General features: G+C 44.1%; 2 protein-coding genes across 2 annotated transcripts; both read right to left on the bottom strand.

Moving 5' to 3' along the window:
• Positions 1–313: 313 nt before the first annotated feature.
• Mrps17 (mitochondrial ribosomal protein S17) lies at positions 314–4,304 on the bottom strand. The gene is made up of 3 exons (XM_021657284.2): positions 4,151–4,304; positions 2,760–2,899; positions 314–677 (listed from the first exon to the last, which is right to left on the bottom strand). Exons 2-3 carry the CDS (start codon positions 2,880–2,882, stop codon positions 414–416), a joined length of 387 nt encoding a protein of 128 aa, XP_021512959.1. The 5' UTR covers positions 2,883–2,899; positions 4,151–4,304; the 3' UTR covers positions 314–413.
• Positions 4,305–6,468: 2,164 nt separating this feature from the next.
• Positions 6,469–27,909, bottom strand: Znf713 (zinc finger protein 713). The gene is made up of 11 exons (XM_060383228.1): positions 26,979–27,909; positions 25,246–25,317; positions 23,054–23,180; positions 22,231–22,323; positions 20,550–20,740; positions 19,776–20,277; positions 17,240–18,195; positions 11,072–11,143; positions 10,333–10,459; positions 9,709–9,801; positions 6,469–8,397 (listed from the first exon to the last, which is right to left on the bottom strand). Exons 2-11 carry the CDS (start codon positions 25,291–25,293, stop codon positions 7,397–7,399), a joined length of 3,210 nt encoding a protein of 1,069 aa, XP_060239211.1. The 5' UTR covers positions 25,294–25,317; positions 26,979–27,909; the 3' UTR covers positions 6,469–7,396.
• Between the last annotated feature and the right edge of the window lie 5 nt (positions 27,910–27,914).

The following is a 27,914-nucleotide window of genomic DNA, read 5'->3' on the forward strand; positions in this document are numbered from 1 at the left end:
TGTCCTGTGACTGACATGGGTGTGTCATGGCACATGTGTCCTTACACTCATCATGGACACAGACACACAATTAAAAAAAAAAACTATCAAAACTTTGGAGGTTAGCCTTCGATGTTACTATCAAAAGGTTTTCTTTCAAAATGAAGGTACAAAGATAAGTCCAAGATTTCTTGAAACAAACAAACAACCCAAAAAAACAAAGCAAAAGAAAACAATGTGAGCTTACAAGATGACGAAGCATACACAGGCATCCCGTGTAACCTGAAAGTGCAGAGAATCTGAAACATGACATAAGCCTTTACAGAACACTGTGTTTCATTTACTACTTTTAATATCATAAGGGAAACTGGACAGTTAGTAATGAAAGGCACAGGACAAACATATAGACAGAAATCCCTTTGGCTCCTTCTTCCCTAGGTTGAGACCTTGAGGCCTTCCAGGGTTTTGCTTAGGTGAGTGGTTTCTGAACTGAGTGGACTCTCTAGGTAGGCTGTTCCTGCACAGGGCTTTCCTGTGATTGGGTCGATAACTCGGCCAACTCTGAAGATGATCTCAGCCAGTTCATGTTTCACATGCTTTGTTCGTGGGACGGGCAAGGCTTTGAGGAGCACGATGTCCCCGACGCTGCACTGCTGGAGGGCATCATGGGCAAAGTAGGTTTTCCGCTTATTAAAGTACTGTTGAGAGAAGGACCAGAGCACATCAGTAAGCCCCATTTGTGACATGATGGTGCAGAAAGAACATGAAAATCAATGTGTAGACAACAGCCAGGACTTGGCAATGGATCATGAAATACCTTTGGAAGCATCTAGTACCACACTTAGCTTAGTTTTTGGAAACTGGCAAGGACTTTGCCAGAGCTATTTCTGAGGTATGGAAGTCATTTCTTTATTTACCCTGGCTCTATCAGTGGTTATGTCTTTATATGAGACCCTTCCCACAGAGGCCTCCTTTCCAGCCTCCTATATATACTGCTCTCCTCACTAGCTGCATGAGTCCGCAAACCGCTCCCACTGTTTCCTTCCACTACAGGAGGCCCTAAACTCGAAATAACTCAAGTTATTAAGTTATAAAGTTATTAAGACAAATATTATAAGAAGGCCAGGTGGTAGTCACAGCACATGCCTTTAATCTCAGCACAAGGGAGGCAGAGGTAGGTGGATCTCTTGAGTTCAAGGCCAGTTTGGTTTACGGAGTGAGTTGTAGGACAGCCAGGGCTACATAGAGAAACCCTGTCTTGAAGAAAAAAAAAAAAAAAAGGTTGCCCAGGCTGGTTTTGAATTTGCAATCCTGTTTCTGCCTCTTGAGAAGCTGAGATGACAGGCCTGATGCTACTGATTTTGCTCTTACAGGATATGTTTTTATTACACTTACTTTATCTATCACAGGACAGATGTGGCAGTCAGAGGACAACTTACGGTAGTCAGTTCCCTGCTTCTACCATGTGAGTTCTGGTCAAAAACAAGTTGTCAGGCTTGGTGGCAAGCACTTCACCTACTGAACAGTCCTGTCGGCCCGTTTCCTGACTGTGGATCGTGACCAGCATTCCTGACTGCCTGGGAGTCAAACCTGAACACAGCAACAACACCTGGCACCTGCCCCTCCCTCCCTATTCATCTAACAAATCAACAGCTCTGTGCCCCTGAAGTCTATCTTTCCCCAATTCCTGCTGCTGCCTCATTAGTCAGGGCCCTTATTGTTTTTACTCCATATCTTTGCAAAAATCTCCTTAGTCTCTCCTTATGCTGGTCTTATCTATATGTTAGTCTCATTCATTCATTCATTCAGTTTTTTGAGACAGTGTTTCTCCATGTAGCCCTGGCTGTCTTGAAACTCACTCTGTAGACCAGGCTGATTCACCTGACTCTGCCTCCTGAGTGCTGGGATTAAAGGCGTCCACCTCCCCACCCCCCCACCAGTCTTTCCTTTATTTAAGGGATGAAATCACTACACAGTGGCTTGCTGGGTGTAGTGGTGCACACCTCTGGCAGAGACAGGTGGATCTCTGTGGGTACAAAGCCAGCCTGATCTACAGAACTGAGTTCCAGGGCAGCCAGGGCTACACAGTGAAACCCTGTCTCGAAACCAAACAGAACAACAAAGCACCAAGGACCCTTCACAGTCCACCTCCAACTGTCCTTGCATTTCTTAAACTCAAACACCAAACCCTGGCCTCAATGTGTGGAGCCACCTGGTATTTCTGCAGGAGGGCCACCAGCCATCATAGCTAAAGGCCCACCACCAAGTATTCATCAGCGCTGCAATGACTTTTCACCACCAGGTCCAGGAATAAACCCATACTGGAGGCTCAGCTCAAATATCTCTTTCCTGAGATGGTCTCTACAGCAATCTGGGAGGAAAGAAGGAAGTCTTGTCCTCTGTTCTGCCCAGCGAATGACTACAAGAAATATCAGAGGAAACTTGAATGAACTGCATTCCCAAAATCCTATGACCCAGGTTACACCTAAAGGCCAGCGGTATCTAGATTGCTGCAGATGTCCAATTTCTAGCAACAGGGAATGCTTTTCTGTTCAGACCCAAAGGCAGTGGTTCTCAACCTTCCTAATGCTGTGATCCTTTAATGGAGTTCCTTATGTTGCGGTGACCCCAACAGTAAAATTATTTCGTTGTTACTTCATAACTGTAATTTTGCTACTGTTATGAATGGTATGTAAATATCTGATGTGACCCTCAAAGGGGTTGAGATCCACAGGTTGGTAACTCATCAACACCACCGTAAAATAGGCACTGACCCTCACCTTTAGTAAGTACGGATCCAAAACAAGTCTGGTTACTCTTACTTTAGCAGTTTTTACCATCGCTGTACCAATCACCTTCCCCACAACCCATTTGGCATGGATGGATGAGTGGACTATTGACATTATGAACCTCTGAGCACCTAAAATTAAAAAAAAAAAATAAAAAATTAAAACACTCAAAGCTATACAGTGTTAAGGCAGCCTTCCCCCTTTCCCCTATCTATCTAACAAACCAATGGTTCTGCCTTCTGCCTTTTCTTCCTGAAGTCTATCTTTCTCCACTGTAGCCCAGGCAGATCTTGAGCTGGGAAATCCTTATACATTAGCCTCCCGTGAGTTAGGCTGGAGGGATGGTTAAGCGCTAGTTGCTCTTCCAGAGGACTTAGATTCAGTTCCCAGCACCCACATAGTGGCTCAAGACCTCTGTAGGAGTAGTTCTAGGGGACCCTCCAAAATTACAAACAGGCTGGTGCCACAAACAATCCATTTAAACTTCTAGCATTATGGATAGCTAGAGCTTACCAAGTGACTTCTGTCAGGGGCAATGCCCATGTTCAGAAATCATTTTTGCTACCTTTCTAGAATAGTCAGGTCAGAGATACTTAACAGGATTTTATAGTGTTTTCAAAGTAGTAAATGAATCTCACTAACGCTCAGATTTCCCTTTGGGGAAGTTAGGAACATCATGGCCTGCTCACAGGGTTTTCAAAAGCTACTGCAGTGTGCAAACACACCAACACACTGGTCACATTGGAGTCTCTCTCTCCAAATGAGGCAGGAGACAGAGGGGAAATAAGCAGTTAAGGCACCAGTCAGGGCGTCTCTGACCTAATCTTCTGGAAAACTCCCCTGCTGCGGATCACAGATGCTCTACAGATCAAAGCTCCGCTACTTACAGGTGCCCCACGGACAAGTGGGGCACCAGAAGACAAGTCGCCTTATTTACTCTTTCCCCACTATTCTTTATGCTGTAACTATTTAGAAACACCTCGTCCTTGCCACTTGAATGGTGTCCTCTCTTGGAACCCGTCCCTGCTTAGGGAGTTTTTTTTTTTTTCTTTCTGTTTTTTGTTGTCTGAAGCGCTCCAATCCCGAGTCTGCAGGGTTTATTTCTTGTCGTCCACGGGACATGGTCTCGAGGTCACAGCATTCGCTGCAGCTCGCTGCCAGCCTCGATTACACCATTACAGCCGGCTACCACACACAAGGGCTCACAGCTCTGGTAAGCGCTGCAAGACCTCGGCCGGGCAGCCACTCAGAACAGGAGCGAGAGACTTTGACTCGGACACACGATGGGAATAGCTGTTGCCAAAAGCACCGCGCCTCAGGGGGACTGACAGGAGACGCAGCCCCACTGACCCCCAATACCCAGACCTGCAGCCCACGCTCACCTTCAAGGAGTCTCCCACTCGGACCGAGGCCGGCAAGGCATGGGCGCAGGGTGATGGCGTCAAGGGATCTAGCCCCGCCCCCTCTTTGCAGGGCGCCAGTTCTTTCAGCTTTGGGCGGAACTAAAGGGAATATCCTGCCCAGTCCGTTTGAAACAAGTGTTAATAGTGTCCCGCTTATATTTTTCCCTCAGGCACTGCGACCGCTGAGCAGGAGGTTCCTACCTTTTCCTATTCCATTTTGTTTTCTGGAGTTTTGATTTCCCAGGAATAGATGAGACACGCCTTCAAATCAAAGGACTTTACATTGGTCAGACTTTTTTTTTTTTTTGAACAGGCTCACACTGTACACCTGGCTATCTTCCGCCTTCCCAGTGTTGGAACTACAGTCGTGATCCACAATAATTTCTAATGTCCTGTTACACAGTGTAATATTTGTGTTGGGTTCGGGGTGGAAGCTCAGAAAACTGACTTCAGAGACAGAAGCTTAAAATGCACGCTTTATTTTCTGCGCTCGTAGGGAGGCGGACAGATCAGGATCCGAACTGAGTCCCCAAGGGAAAGCTGCATTGAGTATTTAAAAGGTGAAAACCGCCAGGTGAGTGGGTATTGGTGAGTGTCAGTCCAACTTTATGGATTGGAAGCTGGACCGGAACCAGGACGCCTGGCCTTAAGGGCTTTAACTACTTTCTAAGACATTCGATCTGGAATCCAAGGTCCTTAATATAAATTAAGCCTAGACATTTGGTTCAGAGCTCAAGGTGATAAGGGAACAAAGAGGTGGGTCATCTGTCTGTAGTAAGTGAGGGTTTTGCAGGCAATATATTTTTACAATTTATGCACCTCGGTTAAGATAACATGTTATTATTATTATTATTATTTTATTTTTTACCAGTTAACAGTAGGTCAGTAGGAAATGGCTCTTCAGGCTTGGGAATGTGAAGGTAGTTTGACCTTGCTAGCAAAACGGGGGAGCAAATGTAAGAGTTGCTCTTAAGAAGTATGGGCTTTGTGGCTGCCTCCTTACAATCTCCCCTGTTCTTATGTATCTGAATCAAATATTTGATGTCATATATCCTGTCCATTATATAAGGACATTATATATCATGTCCTTAGTATCATAAACTTGACAATACGGTATTTATTTGAATGAAGTGTGAAATAAAGTTTATCACATAAGGGACATAAAGCATAACCAGGAGGAACAGGACAAAGGGCCCATTTTTGATATATCAATTGGCATTATAGGAACCCATTTGTCCCCTATGCCAGAAAATTCCTTTGGATGTAGCAGTTCAGCTTGTTAGGTGAGACAATGGACAACGGATTTTCTTCTGTAATTATTTTCAGCTGACATTAGGATGTTGTTATGGGGCCCAGAGAGTCTGAAATGCTAGTCAAAGACTGGGCAATGGGGCAATTCTCAGAAGCATCGGATTAGTTGAACAGCTGAAAGACAGGGAGCAATCATCTTGGCTGGACTGGTTTACATCAGCTTTTAGAAAGTTCAGAGCTCAGCAGTTTGCAGTCCTGGATGGAGTCTGTCAGCGAAGTGAAAAATCTGCTGAGACAAATATAGACTAGGGACAGAAATAAAAATTCTTAGTAGGGGCTGGACAGATGGCTCAGAGGTTAAGAGTACTAGCTGTTCTTCCAGAGGTCCTGAGTTCAATCCCCAGCACCCACATGGTGGCTCACAACCATCTGTAATGGAATCTTATTCCTACTTCTAGTATGCATGAAAATGGAGTACTCATAAGCACTAAATAAATAAACAAACAAATAAAGGCTCCTAGTAATTGGGGAAGGTGAAGAATCTGGTATGCATGAAAATGGAGCAATCATGTGCGATAAATAAATAAGAAAGTAAGTAATTGGGGAAGGTGAAGAGTCCCAAGACCAGGGGAAAATTCCCATTTTCAAGATCAGGCCAGTGTACTTGTCTGGAGTCTGTTTGATCTATGGCAGGTGGATCCAGGTTTTATGACCTTTTGTTTTGTTTTGTTTTGTTTCTGAGACAGAGTTTCTCTGTGTAGCCTTGGCTGTCCTGGACTCACTTTGTAGACCAGGCTGGCCTCAAACTCACAGACATCCTCCCACCTCTGCTTCCCTAAGTGCTGAGATTGCAGGTGAGTGTCACAGCGCCTGGCTGGTCGTATAACTTTTTAATTACCTGAAGAATATATGAAGTTTAGTTTACAGAAGGAAAATTATTAATTACAAAAATTAGTATTACCATTGTATTGAAATGCATATTTCAAAAAAAGAGTTAACAGATGTTTGTAAGATAGCAGAAGTAGACTCCTGCCATTGAGACCTAGTAAGTTTTAAAATGTATTTTTATTCTACTAGGAAGAACAAATTTTGGTTAGTATAGTAAACTATTAAGTTCTGTTAGGCCAGCCTAAAATTCCTATTGTCTTTTAGAAAAGAATTAAGACTAAATATAGAAAAAACTGTAAACAAGGCACAAAATGACTAAATTTTGCGAAATATTACTTTCTGTTTATTCTATTTTATATAACTGGCTATATTACAGTGTTGCCTTGTTTAATCAACATTCATATCATAAAACACTATTAGAGAATAAATTTAAAGTGTAGTAATTACAGGATATTGACTAAGATTATTTTTTTTTCTGATTTCTTTTTTCTTTTAAAGATGGTCCCAACTAGACCATATTGGCCTTGAGGTCCATCCATAGGGGAGGGTATTCTTAAATTCCTAATCTGCCCAGCACCACGTGCTAGGATTACAAAGAAAACAATAGCACAACAGCAAACCTAGAGTGCTAGAATGACAGGCAAGCAGAACATGGCCCAATATATTTTTGATTGTAAAAGTAATAATAATCACTACTTTTAGACCTCCAAGGAATTTTTTAAGCTTTATTTCTTTATTATGTATACCTTATACTGACTGCATGTACACCTGCACAACGGAAGAAGGCACCCAATCTTATTATAGACAGTTGTGGGCCACAATCTGGTTGCTGGGAATTGAACTCAGGACCTTTGGAAGAACAGTCAGTGCTCTTAACCTCTAAGCCATCTCTCTAGCTCTCAGAGGAATGTTGTAAAGTACTAAATTCAGTTATAAATTTGCTTTCAATGCAGTAAGAACTCACTAGTAGGTAAGCTTTCTTTCCACCATGAATCATTTGATGGTGAATGAAGGAATGAATTTGACAACTTCCCACCTTTATATGTTCATGTCTCTCCTGAGTTTTGTGCCACTAAGGGAAGGACTTCAATCTGAGGTTCTCTCACATTTATGCTCACAGAATTTCTCACGGCTGTGGATTTTCCTGTGTAAGTTAAGGTGTGCATTCCGGCTAAAGGCTTTCCCACAGTCAATACACTCATAGGGCTTCTCTCCTGTATGTGTCCTTTTGTGCCGATTAAGATGTGACCTCTGGCTGAAGGCTTTCCCACAAAAACTACACTGATAGGGTCTCTCCCCAGTGTGAAGTCTGTGATGCTCAGTGAGGGCTGTGATATGGCTAAAAGCTTTACCACACTCATTACACTTGTAGGGCTTCTCTCCTGTGTGGCTTCTCAGGTGCTGCTTAAAGGATGAATGTTGCCTGAAGGCTTTCCCACATTCGTTACACATGAACGGCTTTTCCCCTGTATGGATTCTCTGATGTTCAATGAGGTGCATTCTGTGGCGGAATCTTCTCCCACATTCATCACACAAGTAGGGTTTTTCTCCTGTGAGGACTATCTGAGGCTGGTAAGGAGTTGAAATTTGGTTGAATGTCTCTCCACATTCACCAGGTTCCTCTCCAAGAAGAATACAATTAGTAAGAACAGCATTCTGACTGAAGATTTTCCCACACTTGTTATAGTCATAAGGTTTCACTCTTACATACACTCCATGATAATAAATCAAATTTGAATGTTGTCTGATGCCTTTTCCTTGTGTGTCATAGCAGAGAGGCTTTTCAACAGGATGGATTCTCTGATGCATAGGGTCTGAATTCAAATTATAGTTTTCCTCAAACTTAGTACACCCCATGCTTCCCAGTGTAGCTTTTTGGTGGGTGAAAGATACCTGTTCCAAATGTTTCTGCTGCTTTTCTTGGTTCAATTCTAACGGATAATCAAAATCCCAGAGTACTCCTCCTAAGATGGAGTACTCAAAAGAGGCCCCTGTTAGCTTTTCCATTCTAACTTCATGGGGCTGATTTTCATCAGTTGTGTTCTGCTTGAGTGATGTCTTTTTCATTACACGTCTGTCCACCCCACCTAAAAGAGATTCAGAATGTACAAAACCATCACATACAGAATGATGAGCTAATCCTGATGGTAATATAATGCACATTTAAAATATGGACATACAACAAGCAGGAAGACTAAGAAAGGAGGACAAGAAACGATGAGCATGGGGACATTTAAAATGCACCTGTGGTGGTCATAGCAAGAAAGTGGCCATCCAGAGGTATCCATGGTTGAGAACAAGTGGATGAAAGAACAGAAAATGTCAGACAAAGACTATGGAGGATACTGGCGGAACAGTGTGCTTTGAGAGGGCAGATCTAGGTCCAGGCTCTCTTAAGCTAATTTGCAGACTGTCCTGTTGTAATCTCTACTTGTTTATTTAAAAATTCATCCCATTTAAAATTTTTGTTTAAAGGCATACAAGTAACACACAGAATAACGTATTAAAATAAATGGAGCAATGCATGAAGGAAAGAGTCCTTGGGGCTGGAGAGATGGCTCAGCAGCTGAGAGCAGTGGATGCTCTTGCAGAGGACCTGGCTTCCATCCCAGCGCCCACTTGGTGGCTCATAAAGACTGTGACTCCAGTTCCAGGGGATCTGTCGCCCTCTTCTGGCACCCACAGCTACTGCATACATGTGGTGCACTGACATACATGAATGCAAACATAACAAAAAAGAAATACAAGTAAAAACAAAATCTTTAAAAGAACCACATTCCCCCAAAATAATCGTGGTTAATACTTTAGAAGTTACCCTGCCTGTTTGTATATGAAAACCAGATTTTATGACTGTATGCTCCCAGCCTCGATGGAAACGCTGGGGCGGTGTGGTGCCTCACCTGGAATCCTAGTGCTCAGGAGGCAGAGACGGGATCCCCACAGGAAACTGGCTAACCTCCCTAACACAACCTGCAAGCTCTGGGGTCAAGTGTGAGTCCTTGCAGTTAAGGAAGACACTTGATGTTAATAAACGAATTGTGGCACTGCATGTACTTGGTGCAGAGACAAACGCAGGCCAGCACCCTCACACATAACACAAAATGGAAAGAGAGAGAGAGAGAGAGAGAACTAACAGGAGAAATGGAGAAAATACAGAGAAAACCCTAGGGGGCAATCTCTTTACAGAAGTTCACACTTTCACTTCCAGAATATCGGTTTTCATAATAAGTGTATATTTTCTATGCAATCATAAGAAAAAGGCAGCCATTTCCACCTTCCATAAATGATACAATGTGAATGGAAAGCTGAATGATATAAATACTCTTTCCATCCCACAGAACACACACTCTGTGGAACACTTGAGAAGGATCCATTTTCCCACTGGTCTTGCTTCTCACCTGTAACAGTGTCCAGCTGCCTGCTGCTTTCTGCTGTCCACTGCACCTCCTGCTCCAACTGTGTGATCACTTCTGGCTTAGAAAGCTGGTGCCCTGGGCGAGGGGGAATGTAGGTCTCACATGTTTATAGGGAACAAATGTTGTTTCTGGGACCACTTCCAAATCAGGCATGCTGGCTCATCCGTTACCCATCATCCCAGCACTCGGGAGGCGTTTTCATGAGTTTGAGGCCAGGCTAGGATATGTAATGACCTTGTCTCAAAAAAGAAAAGAGTCAATGTGAACAAAGTCAGTTTTGTGCCTGAAGGAAAGGAACATCAGACAAATGTCTGTCTCAAAAAATGGCCCACATTTAGCTGGGCAGTGGAGGCACAGGCCTTTAATGCCAGCACTTGGGAAGGCAGAGGCAGGCTGATCTCTGTGAGATCAAGGCCAGCCTGTTCTACAAAGGAGTTCCAGGACAGCCAGGGCTGCAGAGAAAAGCCTTGTTTCCAAACAAACAAACAAACAAACAAACAAAAAACAAACACCTAAACCATATTCACAAAGGTTTCGATGCCTCTACATCCGAAGGAAATAAACTCATTTGAATGGTCTCTCTTGTCCCAACAACTCAGGGCTCACCCAGGGCTACCAGATTCCGGTAGTTCTCCAGCATCACGTCTCGGTAGAGGGTCTTCTGAGCTGGGGTCAGCTGTGCCCACTCCTCTCTGGTGAAGTCCATGGCCACATCCTGGAATGTCAGCAGCACCTGGAAAAGCAAGCGCACCCCTCCTTGCTCACACCTAATTCGACAGCCATCTTTTTAAAGTGAAGGGCATCTATTGAGTTATTCCAAATAGTTGACCAGTTTCCATAGAAACAATGTCTTGGGGCACCTACATCTCATCAGCTGACACAATATTTAGTATTTGTTGGGCCCATCTTCGTAGCCCATGCCTGGATTTTTTTTTTTTAACCTGGTTTCTTGGGATCAAACTCAGTCCTCACATTTGTCAGGAAGGCAGTGTACTGATTGAGATATCATCCTAGCCATTGTAAAATAGATTTTTACCCCAAAACTGACAATTGAACCCAGGGCCTTGTGCATGGTAGGCAAACAGTCTTTCCCAGTTTTCCATAAAGTTTTTAAATTTTGTTTTTATGTTTTTGGGTGTTTTGCCTGCAAGTTTGTTCATTTATCATGTGTGTGCAGTGCCCACAGAGGCCAGAAGATGGCACTGGATCCCTGGGGATTGGAGTTACAGACATCGGCTGCCATGTAAGTGCTGGGAATTGAACCTTAGTCTTCTAAGTGCCTTTAATGGCTGAGCAATTTCTCCCCACAACAATAGCATTTTAGAGGAGAGGAAATTAAATTTACCTGGCACCTTCCTATCTGGAATCCATCATTCACTTCTTTCTCTTTCATCTTCTTCTGGGAAAGGAAAGTATCCTGAGAGGGTATAATTGGGAGAAAGAGGCAACACATTGTTAATGTCATTAAAACTGCAACTAAACCTTGGAACATTCTGCAATAGAAGACAATATACAGAGAGGCCCCAAAGACACAAGCTTAAAACATAAGCAACTATAAACGGTCAGTTCTCCGTTATTGTTTTTTTTTTAACTGTTTTCCCTTTTTTTTTTTTTTTCTTAAAAAAGAATATATATATATATTTACTTTGCTGGGTGCTTGTGACACAGGCCTTTAATCCCAGCACTGGGATGCAGAGGCAGGCAGATCTCTGAATTTCTTTTTTTAAAAATATTTTAATTTTATTACTTACAGTTTATTCTCTTTGTATCCCAGCTGTAGCCACCTCCCCCAACCCCTCCCAATCCCACCAGATATCTGAATTTCAGGTCAGCCTGGTCTACAGAGTTCCAGGACAGACACACTACACAGGAAAAAAAAGTGTATGACTGTTGCCTGCCTGTATGTACATGCACCATGTATGTGCCTGGTGACCATACATCCACTGAAACTATAGATCAATGTGATCTGCCATGGGGGTGCTGGGGACTAAACCCACAGTCCTCTGCAAGAGTAACAAGTGTCCTTAACTGCTGAGCCATGTCTCCAGCCCCGTGTGATCTGTGTGAGGAGGGTCCTGTGAAGTAGAGTCTGGCCTCAGACTTACTATGTCGTCAAGGAGAACCTTAACCTGATTCCCCTGTGACCACCTCCCAGTTCCCGAGGTCACACCACGCCAGCTCACACTTGCTTGTCCATTACCTTGGGTAACTCTCTGGAGGACTTCTTGTGTGGTACAAATATTTATTTCCATTGTCTCATGTGGGAAGTGTAATGGTTTTCAATACTTAGGGAAATTTTAAAGTAACCAAGGCTCAGCCCCTGCTTTCAGAGATTTTTTTATTGAATTGGAGATTGCTGGGCACGGACAAAAGTTTCATTGTTTTAAATTAAAAAAATTTTACTTTTGTTTTTTTGGAATAGGGTTTCTTTGTGCAGTTGTGGCTTTCCTGGAACTTGCTGCATAGATGAGACTTGCCTTAAACTCACAGAGCTCCGCCTGCCTCAACCTCCTGAGGCTGGATTACAGGAGTGCACCACCGCGCCTGGCTTTTAGATTCCCCATTCGGGAAGTTTGGAACATCATGGCCTGCTCACAGGGTTTTCAAAAGCTACTGCAGTGTGCAAACACACCAACACACTGGTCACATTGGAGTCTCTCTCCAAATGAGGCAGGAGACAGGGAAGAGAAGCAGTTAAGGCACCAGTCAGGGCGTCTCTGACCTAATCCTCTGGAAAACTCCCCTGCTGCGGATCACAGATGCTCTACAGATCAAAGCTCCGCTACTTACAGGTGCCCCACGGACCACCAGAAGACAAGTCGCCTTATTTACTCTTTGCCCACTATTCTTTGTGCTGTAACTATTTAGAAACACCTCGTCCTTGCCACTTGAATGGTGTTCTCTCTTGAACTGGTCCCTGCTTAGGGATTTTTTTTTCTTTCTGTTTTTTGTTTTTTTGTTGTCTGAAGCGCTAAACTCCCGAGTCTGCAGGGTTTATTCCTTGTCGTCCACGGGACGTGGTCTCGAGGTCACAGCATTCGCTGCAGCTCGCTGCCAGCCTCGATTACACCATTACAGCCGGCTACCACACACAAGGGCTCACAGCTCTGGTAAGCGCTGCAAGACCTCGGCCGGGCAGCCACTCAGAACAGGAGCGAGGAGACTTTGACTCAAAGACACTTGGGAGTCAGCTGCTGCCGAAAGCACCGCGCCTCAGGGAGATTGACAGGAGACCCAGCCCTGCAGAACCGAACCCCAAAACCCAGATGTGGAGCCCTCGCTCACCTTGGAGGTCCAGCACTCACATCAGTGCTGGCAGAGCATGGGCGCAGCGTGATGACGCCATGGATGCGCTACCTCCGCCCCCAACTTAACCGTTTTTCGGTTTGGGCGAGGCTAAAGGGAATGTGCTGCTCAGTCCTTTTGAACCCGTCCCTCTTCCCCACCGCACCTTGGGCGGAAATTTTCATGGTTAAGATTGTCTGGCTTGTGAATAAAGTGTAATTAATAAAGAATTAAAAAAAAAAGATTGGCTTATGCTTTACCCACAGGCACTATAACTGGTCATCGGGAAGTTCCTACCTTTTCCTATTCCATTTTGTTTTTCTGGTCTTTGGATTTCCCAGATATAGATGGGGCATGCCTTCAAATTAAGGAACTTGCATTCGTCAGACAGAAACTTTCCTTTTTCCTTTTTTTAAGCAGTCTCACACTGTACACCTGGCTAAGCTTCCTCTTTTGCAGTATTGGAATTACAGGCGTGATCTACTCTAAGTGTTTAATGTCCGGCTGCACAGTGCAATATTTGCATAAAAATGTAGCAGATACAGAGGGTTTTGAATGTTTTCAAGGCAAAGATATGGCAAGTGGATGGATCTGTCAATCACCCTGATATGACTGTATGTGTGCACTTCAATGTCACATCGTATCCAAATGTACATAATATGCACGTCAAAACATTTCAGTTTAATGTTAAAAGGTGGGCATGGTGGCACATGGCTGTGATCCCAGCACTCAAAGACCGATAGCGATTGCAGTGAGGCCAGTCCGGGTATTATGTTGACGGCTTGCCTCAACTAAACACAAACATATATTCATGCATACATACATAGGGCTAAGGATGTAGTTCAGCTTCTAAAATACTTACCTACTTCCTCAAGGCCCTGCCCTAGATCCCAACACTGCATAAATTTCCTGTGGTCTTGCATATATTCTCAACACTGAGGAAGTGAAGGCAGGAAGTGAGTTAAGGTCCAACCTGGGCTACCAGATGCTGTCTCAAAAGCAAACAGACAAACAAGCAAAAAAGCTGGACTATGAAAGGGAGTCTGCTGTGAGAATACACGTTTTGTGGGAGTCCTAAAGGAGTCAGGTGATTTGTTGCAGCTTTCCTGATAAAGCTTCCAGAGAGGGAACCCTGGGAATATATTAGTCATTCTGTGAAGAGGAGCAGTCTGTTGGAAGAGACTTTTTGAGGGTCAAATACAGATAATCTTGACCACTGAGCTATTTTAGCAACTGGAAGATTTGAAAAACAAAAATTCATCCAAAACGTTGGTAAATGCTAAATAGCCAGTTCATGCACCCTGTCCACAAAACAATCCCCAGTATTACAGTAGCAATAAAACAAGGTATCAATCTGTCAAACTTTTTTTTTCTTAGTAAATATTTATGGAACACATTTTTTTCTCAGATTCTGTGCTAGTCATTGTAGGGAAGAGATGAATAAAAGCAGAGCCTAACTCAAAAAAGGCCCACAGTCTAACAGAGGCAAAGGAAAAAGAAACAATTATAAACTAGGCAGTAGAGAGTATAAATACAGAGGACCCCCCCCCCCACACAATGAGACTTGCCCTCAAAAGGGTAGCAAGGACGTTTACACAAGAGGTGTCCCAAACTGGCTTGAAATAAGTTTTGTCTGGACTCCAAAGAAAGAAACACTAAATTCCAGGGCAATTAGTACAAAGCACTTAACAGAGCTTCCACCTCTGGCAGAAGGTGGAAAGGACCTGAAGAGAGTGGGATGTTCTGTTTTGTCCAGCTAAGGGTGTGTGTGTGTGTGTGTGTGTAGCTTCCATAAGGAATTTGGGCTCAGACTGGGAGCCAGTTTCTGTTTTGGACAATAATCTAACACTTTTGTTGGTGCTTGGCAGTGTTCAAGGCCACAGTTGTATTCCAGGTTCCTAGGAAGACACTGATGCTAGTTCAGTTAGTGTCAAGGCATTCCACGATTCCTCTTTGTGTCAGTTTGTAAAATACAGCAGGAGGACTTGGAGGATCCTACAGAGGGACTTGCTGTTAGCATAGAGGCAGCCCTTCCAACCAGCCTCTAGGTTGCTTAGCAACCTCTTAAGTCATCACCTGCTGCTGCTGGAGCCAAGGGCCCAGGATGAAAAGACTCCTGTCTCTTTTCTCTCCTCTTGCATTCTCTGCCCATTTCCCTCCCCGCTTTGCTCTTCCACACTGCCTACCTCTCTCTCGTGGTCCACTCAGACTCTGTCTTCTCTCCCTCTCTCCCCCTGCCCTTCCCACAGTAAACCTTTTTGTACCCCACCTTTTGCGGGGCATGTCATTTATGTATTCTGATACACGTGGGGTGTGGGGAGGACATCTGAAGCAGAAAGAACATGTGTGTGGAGGGGCCAATGGAGTGTGAGAGAATGTAAAATGGCGAACAAGAACCTGACACTTGGCCAGAGTGTATGCTGGGCCTCTCCTCAGATGGCATTTCTTGTTAAGGACCTGACATTGTCCTCCACTTGATGGGGACCTTTGAGCATGTGAGGTTTTGCAGGGTCCGTGTGTTTCTGAGACACAGCTTACCTGTGTATCCTAAGCTGCCCTCAAACTCATAGCAATCTCACCATCTCCACCTCCTGAGTGCCTCTGTCTTACAAGCTTGAGGTACCATGCCCACTTGAGTATTTTACATTTTGAGATTATTTTTATTGTTCTAGAAAGCAGAACAAATTTTAGTTAGTATAGCAAACTATTAAGTTCCATAGATAATATTTATTAGGCCTGGCTAAAAATTCTACTGTCCTTTAGAAAAAGAATTAAGAGAAAGTATAATTAAAGCACAAAATGAATAAAGTTTAAGACATATTATGCAGGACTGGAGTGATGGCTCAGAGGTTAAGGGCACTGGCTGCTCTTCGAGAGGTCCTGAGTTCAATTCCCAGCAACCACATGGTGGCTCACAACCATCTATAATGAGATCTGGTGCCCTCTTCTGGCCTGCAGGTGTACATGCAGATACTGTGTACATAATAAATAAATTACAGAAAGATTAAAAAAAGAAATATGCTTTCTATTCATTCCGTTTTATATACCTGGCTATACTGCAATATTGCCTTGTGTAATCAATATTCATATAAAAAGTATTATAGAATAAACATAACAGTTTAGTAATTATAAATTCTTGAGTTTTAGATTTTTGTGCTTTTCTTTTCCTATTTTCTTTTTTAAAACAGGGTCTCAACAACCCAAATTTGTAGAAAGAATGGTTATGCTTTCTAAATTAATACAGTAAATTAATAGTTTTCTTTAACCAGTCGGGTTCCCAATGACTGACAAAAAATGATTATGATTTATTATTAAACTTCAAGAACTATACTAGGCAGATACTGTGCTATTCTGACCCTAGTATCTTTAAAACCTACATAAAAGCGAATCACCTGGCAATCTGATGGCTCCCAGATGGCTTGTTCCATCCAGTCTGTCCTTACAGCCACATGCTTATTGACATCTTGCCCTATGAAGACTCCTCTCTCTCTCTCTCTCTCTCTCTCTCTCTCTCTCTCTGGATTCATCTCCTGCTACCTCGTCTGACATTTTCTCCTCTCCCTCTCAAACCCAAGCCCAGGAACCTAAAAGTTTGCCTGCCTCTTTGCAACCCAGTCCTAGGCTTCAGCACCTTTATTTACCAGTCTGGAATAACCGGGAACATTCCTTATCATCACATGGTTAAAGGAGATAGTTCAACATTCGTAACAATGCCCAAGGCAGGGCCCCAACCGGATCACAAGGCACTCAACAGCACTTTAAAACATAGTAGACATTCCTCTAACACAAAATGGCCTTCAACTCCATCCATACTGGAGGGCAGCCTTAAATTCCTAATCCTCCCCACCTCCAACTGTTAGGATTACAAAGCAACCACAAGCAGCACACCCGGAGTGCTAGAATTACAGGCATGTCATCCTTCCCACCTTTATTTGGGTTTTGCACTGGAATCTGAACAGGGCCCAATATATTTCAGTTTGTAAAAGTAATGTTTACTATTTATAAGACCTTCTGGAGATGTTATAAACTACTAAATTCAGTTATAAATTTGGTTCCAATGCAGTAAAAACTCACTTGTAGGTAAGCTTTCTTCCTGCCATGAACAATTTGCTACTGAATGAAAAGAATCGTTTTAACAACTTCCCGTCTCTCTCTCTGTTTTTCTTGAGTTTTGTGCCACTAAGGGAAGGACTTCAGTCTGAGGTTCTCTCACATTTACAGTCCATTACACACATCTGTGGATTTTCCTGTGTAAGTTAAGGTGTGCATTACGGTTGAACACTTTCCCACATTCATTACACTCATAGGGCTTCTCTCCTGTATGTGTCCTTTTGTGCTGATTAAGATGTGATCTTCGGCTGAAGGTTTTCCCACAGAAACTACATTCATAAGGTCTCTCCCCAGTGTGAAGTCGGTGATGCTCAGTGAGGGTTGTGCTTCGGCTAAAAGCTTTACCACACTGATTACACTTGTAGGGTTTCTCGCCTGTGTGGCTTCTCAGGTGACGCTTAAAGGATAATGGCAGCCTGAATGCTTTCCCACATTCGTTACACATGAAAGGCTTTTCCCCTGTATGGATTCTCTGATGTTCAATGAGGTGCATTCTGTGGCGGAATCTTCTCCCACACTCATCACACAAGTAGGGTTTTTCTCCTGTGAGGACTATCTGAGGCTGGTTAGCAGCTGAATGTTGGTTGAATGTCTCTCCACATTCACCATGTTTCTCTCCAAGAAGAATACAATTAGTAAGAACAACATTCTGACTGAAGATTTTCCCACACTCATAGTCATAGGGTTTCACTCTTACATACACTCCATGATAATAAGTCAGATCTGAATGCTGTCTGATGCTTTTTCCTTGTGTGTCATTGCAGAGAGAATTTTCAACAGGAGGGATTCTCTGATGCATAGGGTCTAAAGTCAGATTATAGTTTTCCTCAAACTTAGTACACCCCATGCTTCCCTGTGTAGCTTTTTGGTGGGTGAAAGATACCTGTTCCAAATGCTTCTGCTGCTTTTCTTGGTTCAATTCTAATGGATAATCAAAATCCCAGAGTCCTCCTAAGATGGAGTACTCGAAAGAGGCCCCTGTTAGTTTTTCCATTCTAACTTCATGGGGCTGATTTTCATCGGCTGTATTCTGCTTGAGTGATGTCTTTTTCATTACACGTCTGTCCACCCCACCTAAAAGAGATTCAGAATGTACAAAACCATCACATACAGAATGATGAGCTAATCCTGATGGTAATATAATGCACATTTAAAATATGGACATACAACAAGCAGGAAGACTAAGAAAGGAGGACAGGAAACGGTGAGCATGGGGACATTTAAAACGCACCTGTGGTGGTCATAGCAAGAAAGTGGCCATCCAGAGGTATCCATGGTTGAGAACAAGTGGATGAAAGAACAGAAAATGTCAGACAAAGACTATGGAGGATACTGGCGGAACAGTGTGCTTTGAGAGGGCAGATCTGGGTCCAGGCTCTCTTAAGCTAATTTGCAGACTGTCCTGTTGAAATCTCTACTTGTTTATTTAAACATTATTTTTTCCTATTTAAAATATTTGTTTAAAGGGATACAAGTAACACACAGAATAATGTATTAAAATAAATGGAGCAATGCATGAAGGAAAGAGTCCTTGGGGCTGGAGAGATGGCTCAGCAGCTGAGAGCAGTGGATGCTCTTGCAGGGGACCTGGCTTCCATCCCAGTGCAAACTGGGTGGCTCATAAAGACTGTGACTCCAGTTCCAGGGGATCTGTCGCCCTCTTCTAGCTCACAGCTACTGCACACATGCGGTGCACGGGCACACATGCGGTGCACGGACACACATGAACATGGGAGGACTTGACTAACTCCATTTTGTGCCAGGAGTGGACCTGACCCCTAGAAGTCGTCAGACCCACGAACAGACCATAAATATCCCCCAGTGGAGGGTCTGCCAATCAAAAGCGAGGGCAGCCAGTGGAGAACGACAAGAACGTGGCGTTCTTATTCTCAAGATTGGCCATCTGTGCTTGAAGCCCCTACATGGTTTAGGTAGCTCATCTTATGGTTAAATGTTCATGACACAAGAATGTGGTCTGCTGGCCACCTTGGTAAGGGCCAATCAAAACCAGACCCATTGAACTGCCTTGCTGCCCACCAATCAAGTTTAAGGTTTCCTAACTCTTGCTGGAACTCCTGTCTTCACCCACAAACTGAGTCACCGCTTTGTAAAGTGGCTGACCCCTACATGCAGGATCCCTGTTTCTAAAACAGAAGCACTCTTGCTGATGGCCTATGTGAGTGATGGTCTCCATGCTGTGGTTTTGGACTTAATGATCACAAACATACACATAAATACGAATTTAAAAAAAAAATCTTTAAAATTTAGTCGCCTCCTCGACAGTTAATCATAGTAAGTTAGAAGTTACCCTACCTAATTTTATACCAACACAGATTTTAAAAAGGGATTAATTATGATAAAATTTCATTTTTGGTTTTCACCTGCTTTTTTTTGGGCGGGGTGGATAACCCACACATCTCTGTCCCCTGTGGTTACCAGAACATCACTCCCACCTGGGAAAGCGAGAGCACACTCTCACTCCGAAGGCCAAGGCCCCTACCTACTGTCTAGCTTCAGTGAGACTGGAGGGGCTGCTGAGATAGGAGGGGTCTGCACAAGCCAAGTCTGCTGGCACGGATTATTTTTGTTTTCCCTGAGTTTTGTGCCACTAAGGGAAGGACTTCAGTCTGAGGTTCTCTCACATTTATACTCACACAATTTCTCACGGCTGTGGATTTTCCTGTGTAAGTTAAGATTTGCACTCAAGCTGAAGGCTTTCCCACAGTCAATACACTCATAGGGCTTCTCTCCTGTATGTGTCCTTTTGTGCCGATTAAGATTTGATCTTCGGCTGAAGGCTCTCCCACAGAAACTACACTGATAGGGTCTCTCCCCAGTGTGAAGTCTGTGATGCTCAGTGAGGGTTGAGCTTTGACTAAAAGCTTTACCACACTGATTACACTTGTAGGGTTTCTCTCCTGTGTGGCTTCTCAGGTGCAGCTTAAAGGACGAAGGCTGCCTGAAGGCTTTCCCACATTCGTTACACATGAACGGCTTTTCCCCTGTATGGATTCTCTGATGTTCAATGAGGTGCATTCTGTGGCGGAATCTTCTCCCACATTCATCACACAAGTAGGGTTTTTCTCCTATTAGGACTATCTGAGGTTGGTTAGGAGTTGAATGTTGGTTGAACGTCTCTTCACATTCACCGAGATTCTACGGAAGAAGAGCACAATTAGTAAGAACAACATTCTGACTGAAGATTTTTCCACATTCATTATAGTCATAGGGTTTCACTCTTACATACACTCCATGATAATAAGTCAGATCTGAATGCTGTCTGATGCTTTTTCCTTGGTGTCATAATGGAGAGGATTTTTAACAGGAGGGATTCTCTGATGCATAGGGTCTGAATTCAGATTATAGTTTTCCTCAAACTTAGTACACCCCATGCTTCCCTGTGTAGCTTTTTGGTGGGTGAAAGATACCTGTTCCAAATGCTTCTGCTGCTTTTCTTGGTTCAATTCTAATGGATAATCAAAATCCCAGAGTCCTCCTAAGATGGAGTACTCAAAAGAGGCCCCTGTTAGCTTTTCCATTCTAACTTCATGGGGCTGATTTTCATCGGCTGTATTCTGCTTGAGTGATGTCTTTTTCATTATACGTCTGTCCACCCCACCTAAAAGAGATTCAGAATGTACAAACCATCACATACAGAATGATGAGATAATCCTGATGGTAATATAATGCACATTTAAAATATGGACATACAACAAGCAGGAAGACTAAGAAAGGAGGACAGGAAAAGGTGAACATGGGGACATTTAAAACGCACCTGTGATGGTCATAGCAAGAAAGTGGCCATCCAGAGGTATCCATGGTTGAGAACAAGTGGATGAAAGAACAGAAAATGTCAGACAAAGACTATGGAGGATACTGGCGGAACAGTGTGTTTTGAGAGGGCAGATCTGGGTCCAGGCTCTCTTAAGCTAATTTGCAGACTGTCCTGTTGTAATCTCTACTTGTTTATTTAAACATTATTTTTTCCTATTTAAAATATTTGTTTAAAGGGATACAAGTAACACACAGAATAACATATTAAAATAAATGGAGCAATGCATGAAGGAAAGAGTCCTTGGGGCTGGAGAGATGGCTCAGCAGCTGAGAGCAGTGGATGCTCTTGCAGGGGACCTGGCTTCCATCCCAGTGCAAACTGGGTGGCTCATAAAGACTGTGACTCCAGTTCCAGGGATGTGACACCCTCTTCCAGCTCACACCTACTGCACACATGCGGTGCATGGACACACATGAACACAAACATGCACATAAAATAAATACAAGTAAAACTAAATCTTTACAAAAGTCACATCACCTAAAAATAATCATGGTTAATACTTAAGAAGTCAGCTGGGCACAGTGGTGCAGGCCTGTAATCATAGCTCTTGGGGAGGCCCGAGGCATGTGATCTCTGTGAGTTCAAGGCCAGCTTGCCGGGTCTATAGAGAAGTCCAGAACAGCCAAAGCAATACAGAGAAACCCTGTCTCTAAAAACCAAACCAGAGCAACCACAGAGCAAATACTTGAAGTTACCCTGCCTGATTTAATAGGAGAAACAGATTTTAAACAGGCACTAATGATAAGCATGATAAAAAATTTCATTTTGGTTTCCTCTTTGTTGTTTTATTTCTTTGAGATAGTGTCTCACTGTGTAGCCCAGGCTGGCCTTAAAACTGATGGTCCATCCTCCTGTCTCAGCTTCCTGAGTGCTAGCATTACAGCCGTGTGCCACCACTCCAGTTTCTGATATAACTCTTAAGGCACTTACATAGCTACCCAGCACCCTCACACATAACACAAAATGGAAAAAAAAAAAAAAAAAAGGAGAACTAACAGGAGAAATGGAGAAAATACAGAGAAAACCCTAGGGGGCAATCTCTTTACAGAGGTTCACACTTTCATTTCCAGAATATCAGTTTTCACAGTAAGTGTATATTTTCTATGCAATCATAAGAAAAAGGCAGCCATTTCCACCTTCCATAAATGATACAATGTGAATGGAAAGCTGAATGATATAAATACTCCTTCCATCCCATAGAACACACACTCTCTGTGTTCCACTCTGTGGAACACTTGAGAAGGATCCATTTTCCCACTGGTCTTGCTTCTCACCTGTAACAGTGTCCAGCTGCCTGCTGCTTTCTGCTGTCCACTGCACCTCCTGCTCCAACTGTGTGATCACTTCTGGCTTAGAAAGCTGGTGCCCTGGGCGAGGGGAAATGTAGGTCTCACATGTTTATAGGGAACAAATGTTGTTTCTGGGACCACTTCCAAACCAGGCATGCTGGCTCATCCATTACCCATCATCCCAGCACTCGAGAGGCACAAGGTTTCCATGAGTTTGAGCTCAGACTAGCATATGTAGTGAGACCTTGTCTCCAAAAAGAAAAAAGTCATGTGAACAAAGTCAGTCTTGTACCTGAAGGAGAAGAACAGCAGACAAATGTCTGTCTCCTAAAATGGCCAGCATTCAGCGGGGCAGTGGAGACACAGGCCTTTAATGCCAGCACTTGGGAAGGCAGAGGCAGGCTGATCTCTGTGAGATCAAGGCCAGCCTGTTCTTTTTTTTTTTCTTCTTCTAAGATTTATTTATTTATTATGTACACAGTGTTCTGCCTATACACCAGAAGAGGGCAGCAGATCTCATTGTAGATGGCTGTGAGCCATCACGTGTTGCTGGGAATTGAACTGAGAGACCTTTGGAAGAGCAGCCAGCACTCTTAGCCTGAGCCACCTCTCCAGCCCCAAGGACAGCCTGTTTTACAAAGGAGTTCTAGGACAGTCAGAGCTTCACAGAAAAGCCTTGTGTCCAAACAAACAGAAAAACTGGCCAGCATTCTTTCCTATGGCCTAAACTGCATTTACAAAGGTTTTGATACCTCCTACATCTGAAGGAAATAAAACTCATTTATTTATTTATAAACTCAGGGCTCACCCAGGGCCACCAGATTCCGGTAGTTCTCCAGCATCACGTCTCGGTAGAGGGTCTTCTGAGCTGGGGTCAGCTGTGCCCACTCCTCTCTGGTGAAGTCCACGGCCACATCCTGGAATGTCAGCAGCATCTGGAACAGCAAGCGCACCCCTCCTTGCTCACACCTAATTCGACAGCTACTTTATTTATTTATTTTTTCCCAGTTGGTCTCTCTGCATAGCCTTGGCTGTCCTGGATTCATTTATAGACCAGATGGCCTCAAACTCACAGAGATCCACCTGCTTCTGCCTCCAGAGTGCTGGGATTACTGGCATGCACCACAGTTCCAGGCTGAAAGCTGTTCTTTTTAAAGTGAAGGTCATTTATTGAGTTACTCCAAATTATTTGAAACTAATTTTTATTAGTTTCCATAGAGACAATGTCTTTGGGCACTTACATCTCCTCAGCTGACACAATACTTAGTCATATTCTAGAACTGTAATAATAGGCTCAAACAGGGTTTTGAAGCTTGCTTTCATGTGTGTCTGTGTGTGTGTGCATGCACATGTATGTTCATGAGTGTCCAGGTGTACTTATGCCCCATCAGCATGCTACTGTATGGCAGTTTCCCCTCAATGGAAACCTCTCCAGGAGGGAGGGAGAGGCTGGTAAGACTCAGCAGATAAACAAACCGTCCTGTGGCTAGGAGACTAGAAGCCTGGAGACTTCTCTAGGGCCCCTCTCCCACTGTGAACGAGGAGACAAGTGTGGGTGGAGAAGACCACCCAAGTGCAGAGGCAAGTTCCCGGACTGCTGTGCTCCCTTCCAGCTGTGCTCTAGGACCCAGCCTTCCTGAGCTGTCAGCCAGGTCAGAGTGGGCTCTTGACATGGCTGCTTCTGTGTCATCCTGCTTCTTATAAACAACCCTCATCTAGTCAGGCAGTGGCGGCACACGCCTTTAATCCCAGCCCTCAGGAGGCAGAGGCAGGGGGTTATCTCTGAGTTTGCAGCCAGCCATGTCTACAGAGTGAGGTCCAGGAGATTCAGGACTACACAGAGAAACCCTGCCTCAAAAATCCAAAGAAACAAAAACAAAGGAGTAACCCTCCCCTGTACTCCCATTAGTAACCCCAATAAAAACACCGGTTATCCAAGGTGGACGTCAGTACTCTGTCTCTCTGGGCTGCCAGGGCTTCACTTTAGATGTGTGTTAACTTCTCCAGGATGTGTCACATACTATCGTAAAGGTCAGGGGACAACTTCCCATTGTTTCCCAGGCACCGCCACTTTTTCTTTTTCAGACAGGTCCCTCCCTGGCCCTGGCACTTCCTAGTAGACTAGACTGGCTGTCCAGCGAGCTCCAAAGATCTGATTGTATGTGGCTCCTCAGCACTGGGCCACCATTCCTCGCATGTATGTGTATGTGTATGTGTAAATATGTGTGTATATGTGATGCACATGCGTATCTACATGCATGTATGCTTGTGTGCTTGTGCAGGCATGTACATGTATGCACAGGGAAATGCACATGTAGCGGTGTGCAGAGCGTCAGACGTCCGTCCCCACAGCACTTTTCGTTTGCTGCTGCATGCACCAGGCTGGCTGGCCTGAGAGCCCCAGGGGCTCCTCTGTCTCTGCCTCTTCTTGCCCTAGAAACCCTGGGATTACAGATGTGTGCTACCACAGCTGGCTTTCACATGGCTCCAAGGGATCTGAACTCAGGCCCTTACTCTCAGACAACAAGCGCTGTGTCTGTTGGGCCCACGCTCTCAGCCCATGCCTGGAATTTTTTTTAACCTTGGTTCTGGGAATCAAACTCAGTCCTCATGCCTGTCAGGCAGGCAGTGTACTGACTGAGATATCATCCTAGCCATTCTATAATAGATTTTTACCCCAACACTGCGGATTGAACGCAGGGCCTTGTATATGGTATGGTATGGTATGGTAGACAAACATTCTTTCTGGATTTACAATAGATTTTTAAAATTTGTTTTTATGTATGTGGGTGTTTTGCTTGCAAGTTTGTCTGTTTACCATATGTATGCAGTGCCCACAGAGGCCAGAAGATGGCACTGGGGCCTTGAGTTACAGACATAAGCTGCCATTTAGCTGCTGGGAATTGAACCCTGGTGCTTTGCAAGAAACAAGTGCCTTTAATGGCTGAGCAATTTCTCCCTACAAAAATAGCATTTCAGAGGAGAAGAAATTAAATTTACCTGGCACCCCCCTATCTGGAACCCATCATTCACTTCTTTCTCTTTCATCTTCTTTTGGGAAAAGGAAGTATCCTGAGAGGGTATAAGGAGGAAAGAGAAAAACATTGTTAATATATGGCATTAAAGAATTTAGCAGGTTATGGAGGTGCATGCTGGTAGGATTTACTGATAGAGGCAGAGGCAGGAGGATAACAAGTTTGAGGCCATCCTGGCCTAAAATTTAGAGCCAGTCACAGTTGCACATGACTGTAATCCCAGCAATCTTGGAGGCAGAGGCAGGAAAATCTCAGTGAGTTCAAGGCCAGCCTGTTATACAAAGTGAGTCCAGGACAACCAAGGCTACACAGAGAAACCCTGTCTTGAAAAAAGAAAGGGGGGGGGAACTAGGGAGATAGCTCAGAGATTAATAAGACTGGTTGTTTTTTCAAAGTTCTGAGTTCAATTCCCAGCAACCACATAGCGGCTCATAACCAGCTATAGTAAGATCTGATCCCCTCTTCTGGTTTGCAGGCACGAATGCAGGCAGAATACTGTATAAACAAATCACAAAACAAAAACAAAAACAAAACTGAATTTAAACCTTGGAAGATTCTGCTGTGCAGACAATATACAGAGAAGCACCAAAGACACAAGCTTAAAAGTTAGACAATTACAACATCAGTTTCTCTGTATTTTTTTATCTTTATGTGTGTGTGTTGCCTGTCTGTGTGTACATGTACCATGTATGTGCCTGGTGACCATACATCCACTGAAACTATAGATCAATGTGATCTGCCATGGGGGTGCTGGGGACCAAACCCACGGTCCTCTGCAAGAGTAACAAGTGTCCTTAACTGCTGAGCCAAGTCTCCAGCCCCGTGTGATCTCTTTGAGGAGGGTCCTGTGAAGTAGAGGACTAACTATGTCGTCAAGGAGAACCCTGACCTACTGATTCTCCTGTCACCACCTCCCAAGTCCCGAGGTCACACCACGCCAGCTCACACTTGCTTCTCCATTACCTTGGGTAACTGTATGGAGGACTTCTTGTGTGGTACAAATGTTTACATTGTCTCGGGTGAGAAGTGTAATGGTTTCCATCCTGTTTAGATACTTGGGGAAACTGAAAGGATACTGAGGCTCAGCCCTTGCTTTCAGAGATTTTTATTGAATTGGAGTATGCTGTGCCTGGACAACAGTGTTTAATTTTTTAATTTTTGCTTTTTTGGGACAAGGTTTTTGTGTGCAGCTCTGGCTTTCCTGGAACTTGCTGTATAGACCAGACTTGCCTCAAAATCACAGAGCTCCGCCTGCCTCAACCTCCCGAGGCTGGATTACAGGGGTGCACCACCGCGCCTGGCTTTTAGATTCCCCATTCGGGAAGTTAGGAACATCATGGCCTGCTCACAGGGTTTTCAAAAGCTACTGCAGTGTGCAAACACACCAACACACTGGTCACATTGGAGTCTCTCTCCAAATGAGGCAGGAGACAGAGAAGAGAAGCAGTTAAGGGACCAGCCCCAGGGCGTCTCTGACCTAATCTGGAAACTCCCCTGCTTCGGATCACAGATGCTCTACAGATCAAAGCTCTGCTACTTACTGGTGCCCCACAGACGACCAGATGACAAGTCTGTAGGCTTATAGACTTTTTCCAAAACCTATTTTATTTAGGGTTCTTAAACACTTTTACCTCCCTTCCTAACCACTGAGCAGAGGTAGGGAAGAAATAAGATTATTAGAAAAAGGGGGTTGTGGACCTTTTTAGACGTAGTTCCTTGGGGTGAGTCAACTCGTCGTTGTCCAGATACCAGCAGTCCGTCCAAAATCCAACACCAAACAGCAACAAGAATCAGCAGGATTCAGCAGAAAAAGGAAGACTCCACGAACTCTAGTCAGCGACAGGCACAAGTACCAATCAGATTGTCACGAGAAGTTCTTTGCTCTGGAGCATTTCTCTCCAAAGTGAAGTGTAGAAAAGCCAAGACCAGCAAAGCGATGTGCACCTCACAAAAAATACCGATGGAAAACCATTGTCACCTCCCTGTCCGTGAGCTTCTATTTACCGGAGTCCAAGCAGGGCTGTTTTTCCAGCTGGCAAAAGCCACGCCCCTTGCACAGGACAGCTTCCTGCAAAACATCACGCGCTCTCACAAGTCGGTTTTCAGCTGACCTAGATCATGTGCCCTCTAATGAGTTTTTTTTCAACTGATGAACTAAAGACATTTCGCTACATAAGTCACCTTATTTACCCTTTCCCCACTATTCTTAGTGCTGTAACCAGTTAAAAACACCTCATCCTTGCCACTTGAATGGTGTCCTTTCTTTCTGGAACTGGTCTCTGCTCAGGGAGTTTTTCTAATAATGGGTGTTGTTTGAAGCGCTTAACGTCCGAGTCTGCGGGGGTTTATTCCTTGTCGTTAACACAGCATTGATTGCTGCTTGCTGCCAGCCTTGATTCCAGCCATTACAAGCTGCTACACACATTTTACAGGCTGATACACACACGGGCTCACAGCTCCGCTAAGCAGGGCAAGACAGGAACGAGACTTTGACTTCAGCTTCCTGTACAGGAACGGGGAGACTTTGACTCGCAGCTATATTAGAAATCAGCGGCTGCCAAAAGCACCGCGCCTCAGGGAGACTGACAGGAGACCAAGCCCAGCGGACCCTCCAATACCCAGACCTGGAACCCT

The sequence above is a fragment of the Meriones unguiculatus genome, chromosome 4, assembly GCF_030254825.1.
Source record: "Meriones unguiculatus strain TT.TT164.6M chromosome 4, Bangor_MerUng_6.1, whole genome shotgun sequence".
Taxonomy (NCBI): Eukaryota; Metazoa; Chordata; class Mammalia; order Rodentia; family Muridae; genus Meriones; species Meriones unguiculatus.

Bases quoted from the DNA above. Each gene is read 5' to 3' on its own strand.
- Mrps17 (XM_021657284.2), bottom strand. From the start codon at position 2,882: ATGTCAATAGTCCACTCATCCATCCATGCCAAATGGGTTGTGGGGAAG. The intron at 678-2,759 runs GTGAGGGTCAGT...TTCTCTCAACAG, and splicing joins TGGATCCGTACTTACTAAAG to TACTTTAATAAGCGGAAAAC.
- Znf713 (XM_060383228.1), bottom strand. From the start codon at position 25,293: ATGAAAGAGAAAGAAGTGAATGATGGGTTCCAGATAGGGGGGTGCCAG. The intron at 22,324-23,053 runs GTGAGCCCTGAG...CCCCTCGCCCAG, and splicing joins CCGGAATCTGGTGGCCCTGG to GGCACCAGCTTTCTAAGCCA. The intron at 20,278-20,549 runs GTATCTTTCACC...CTTCTTCCGTAG, and splicing joins AGCAGAAGCATTTGGAACAG to AATCTCGGTGAATGTGAAGA.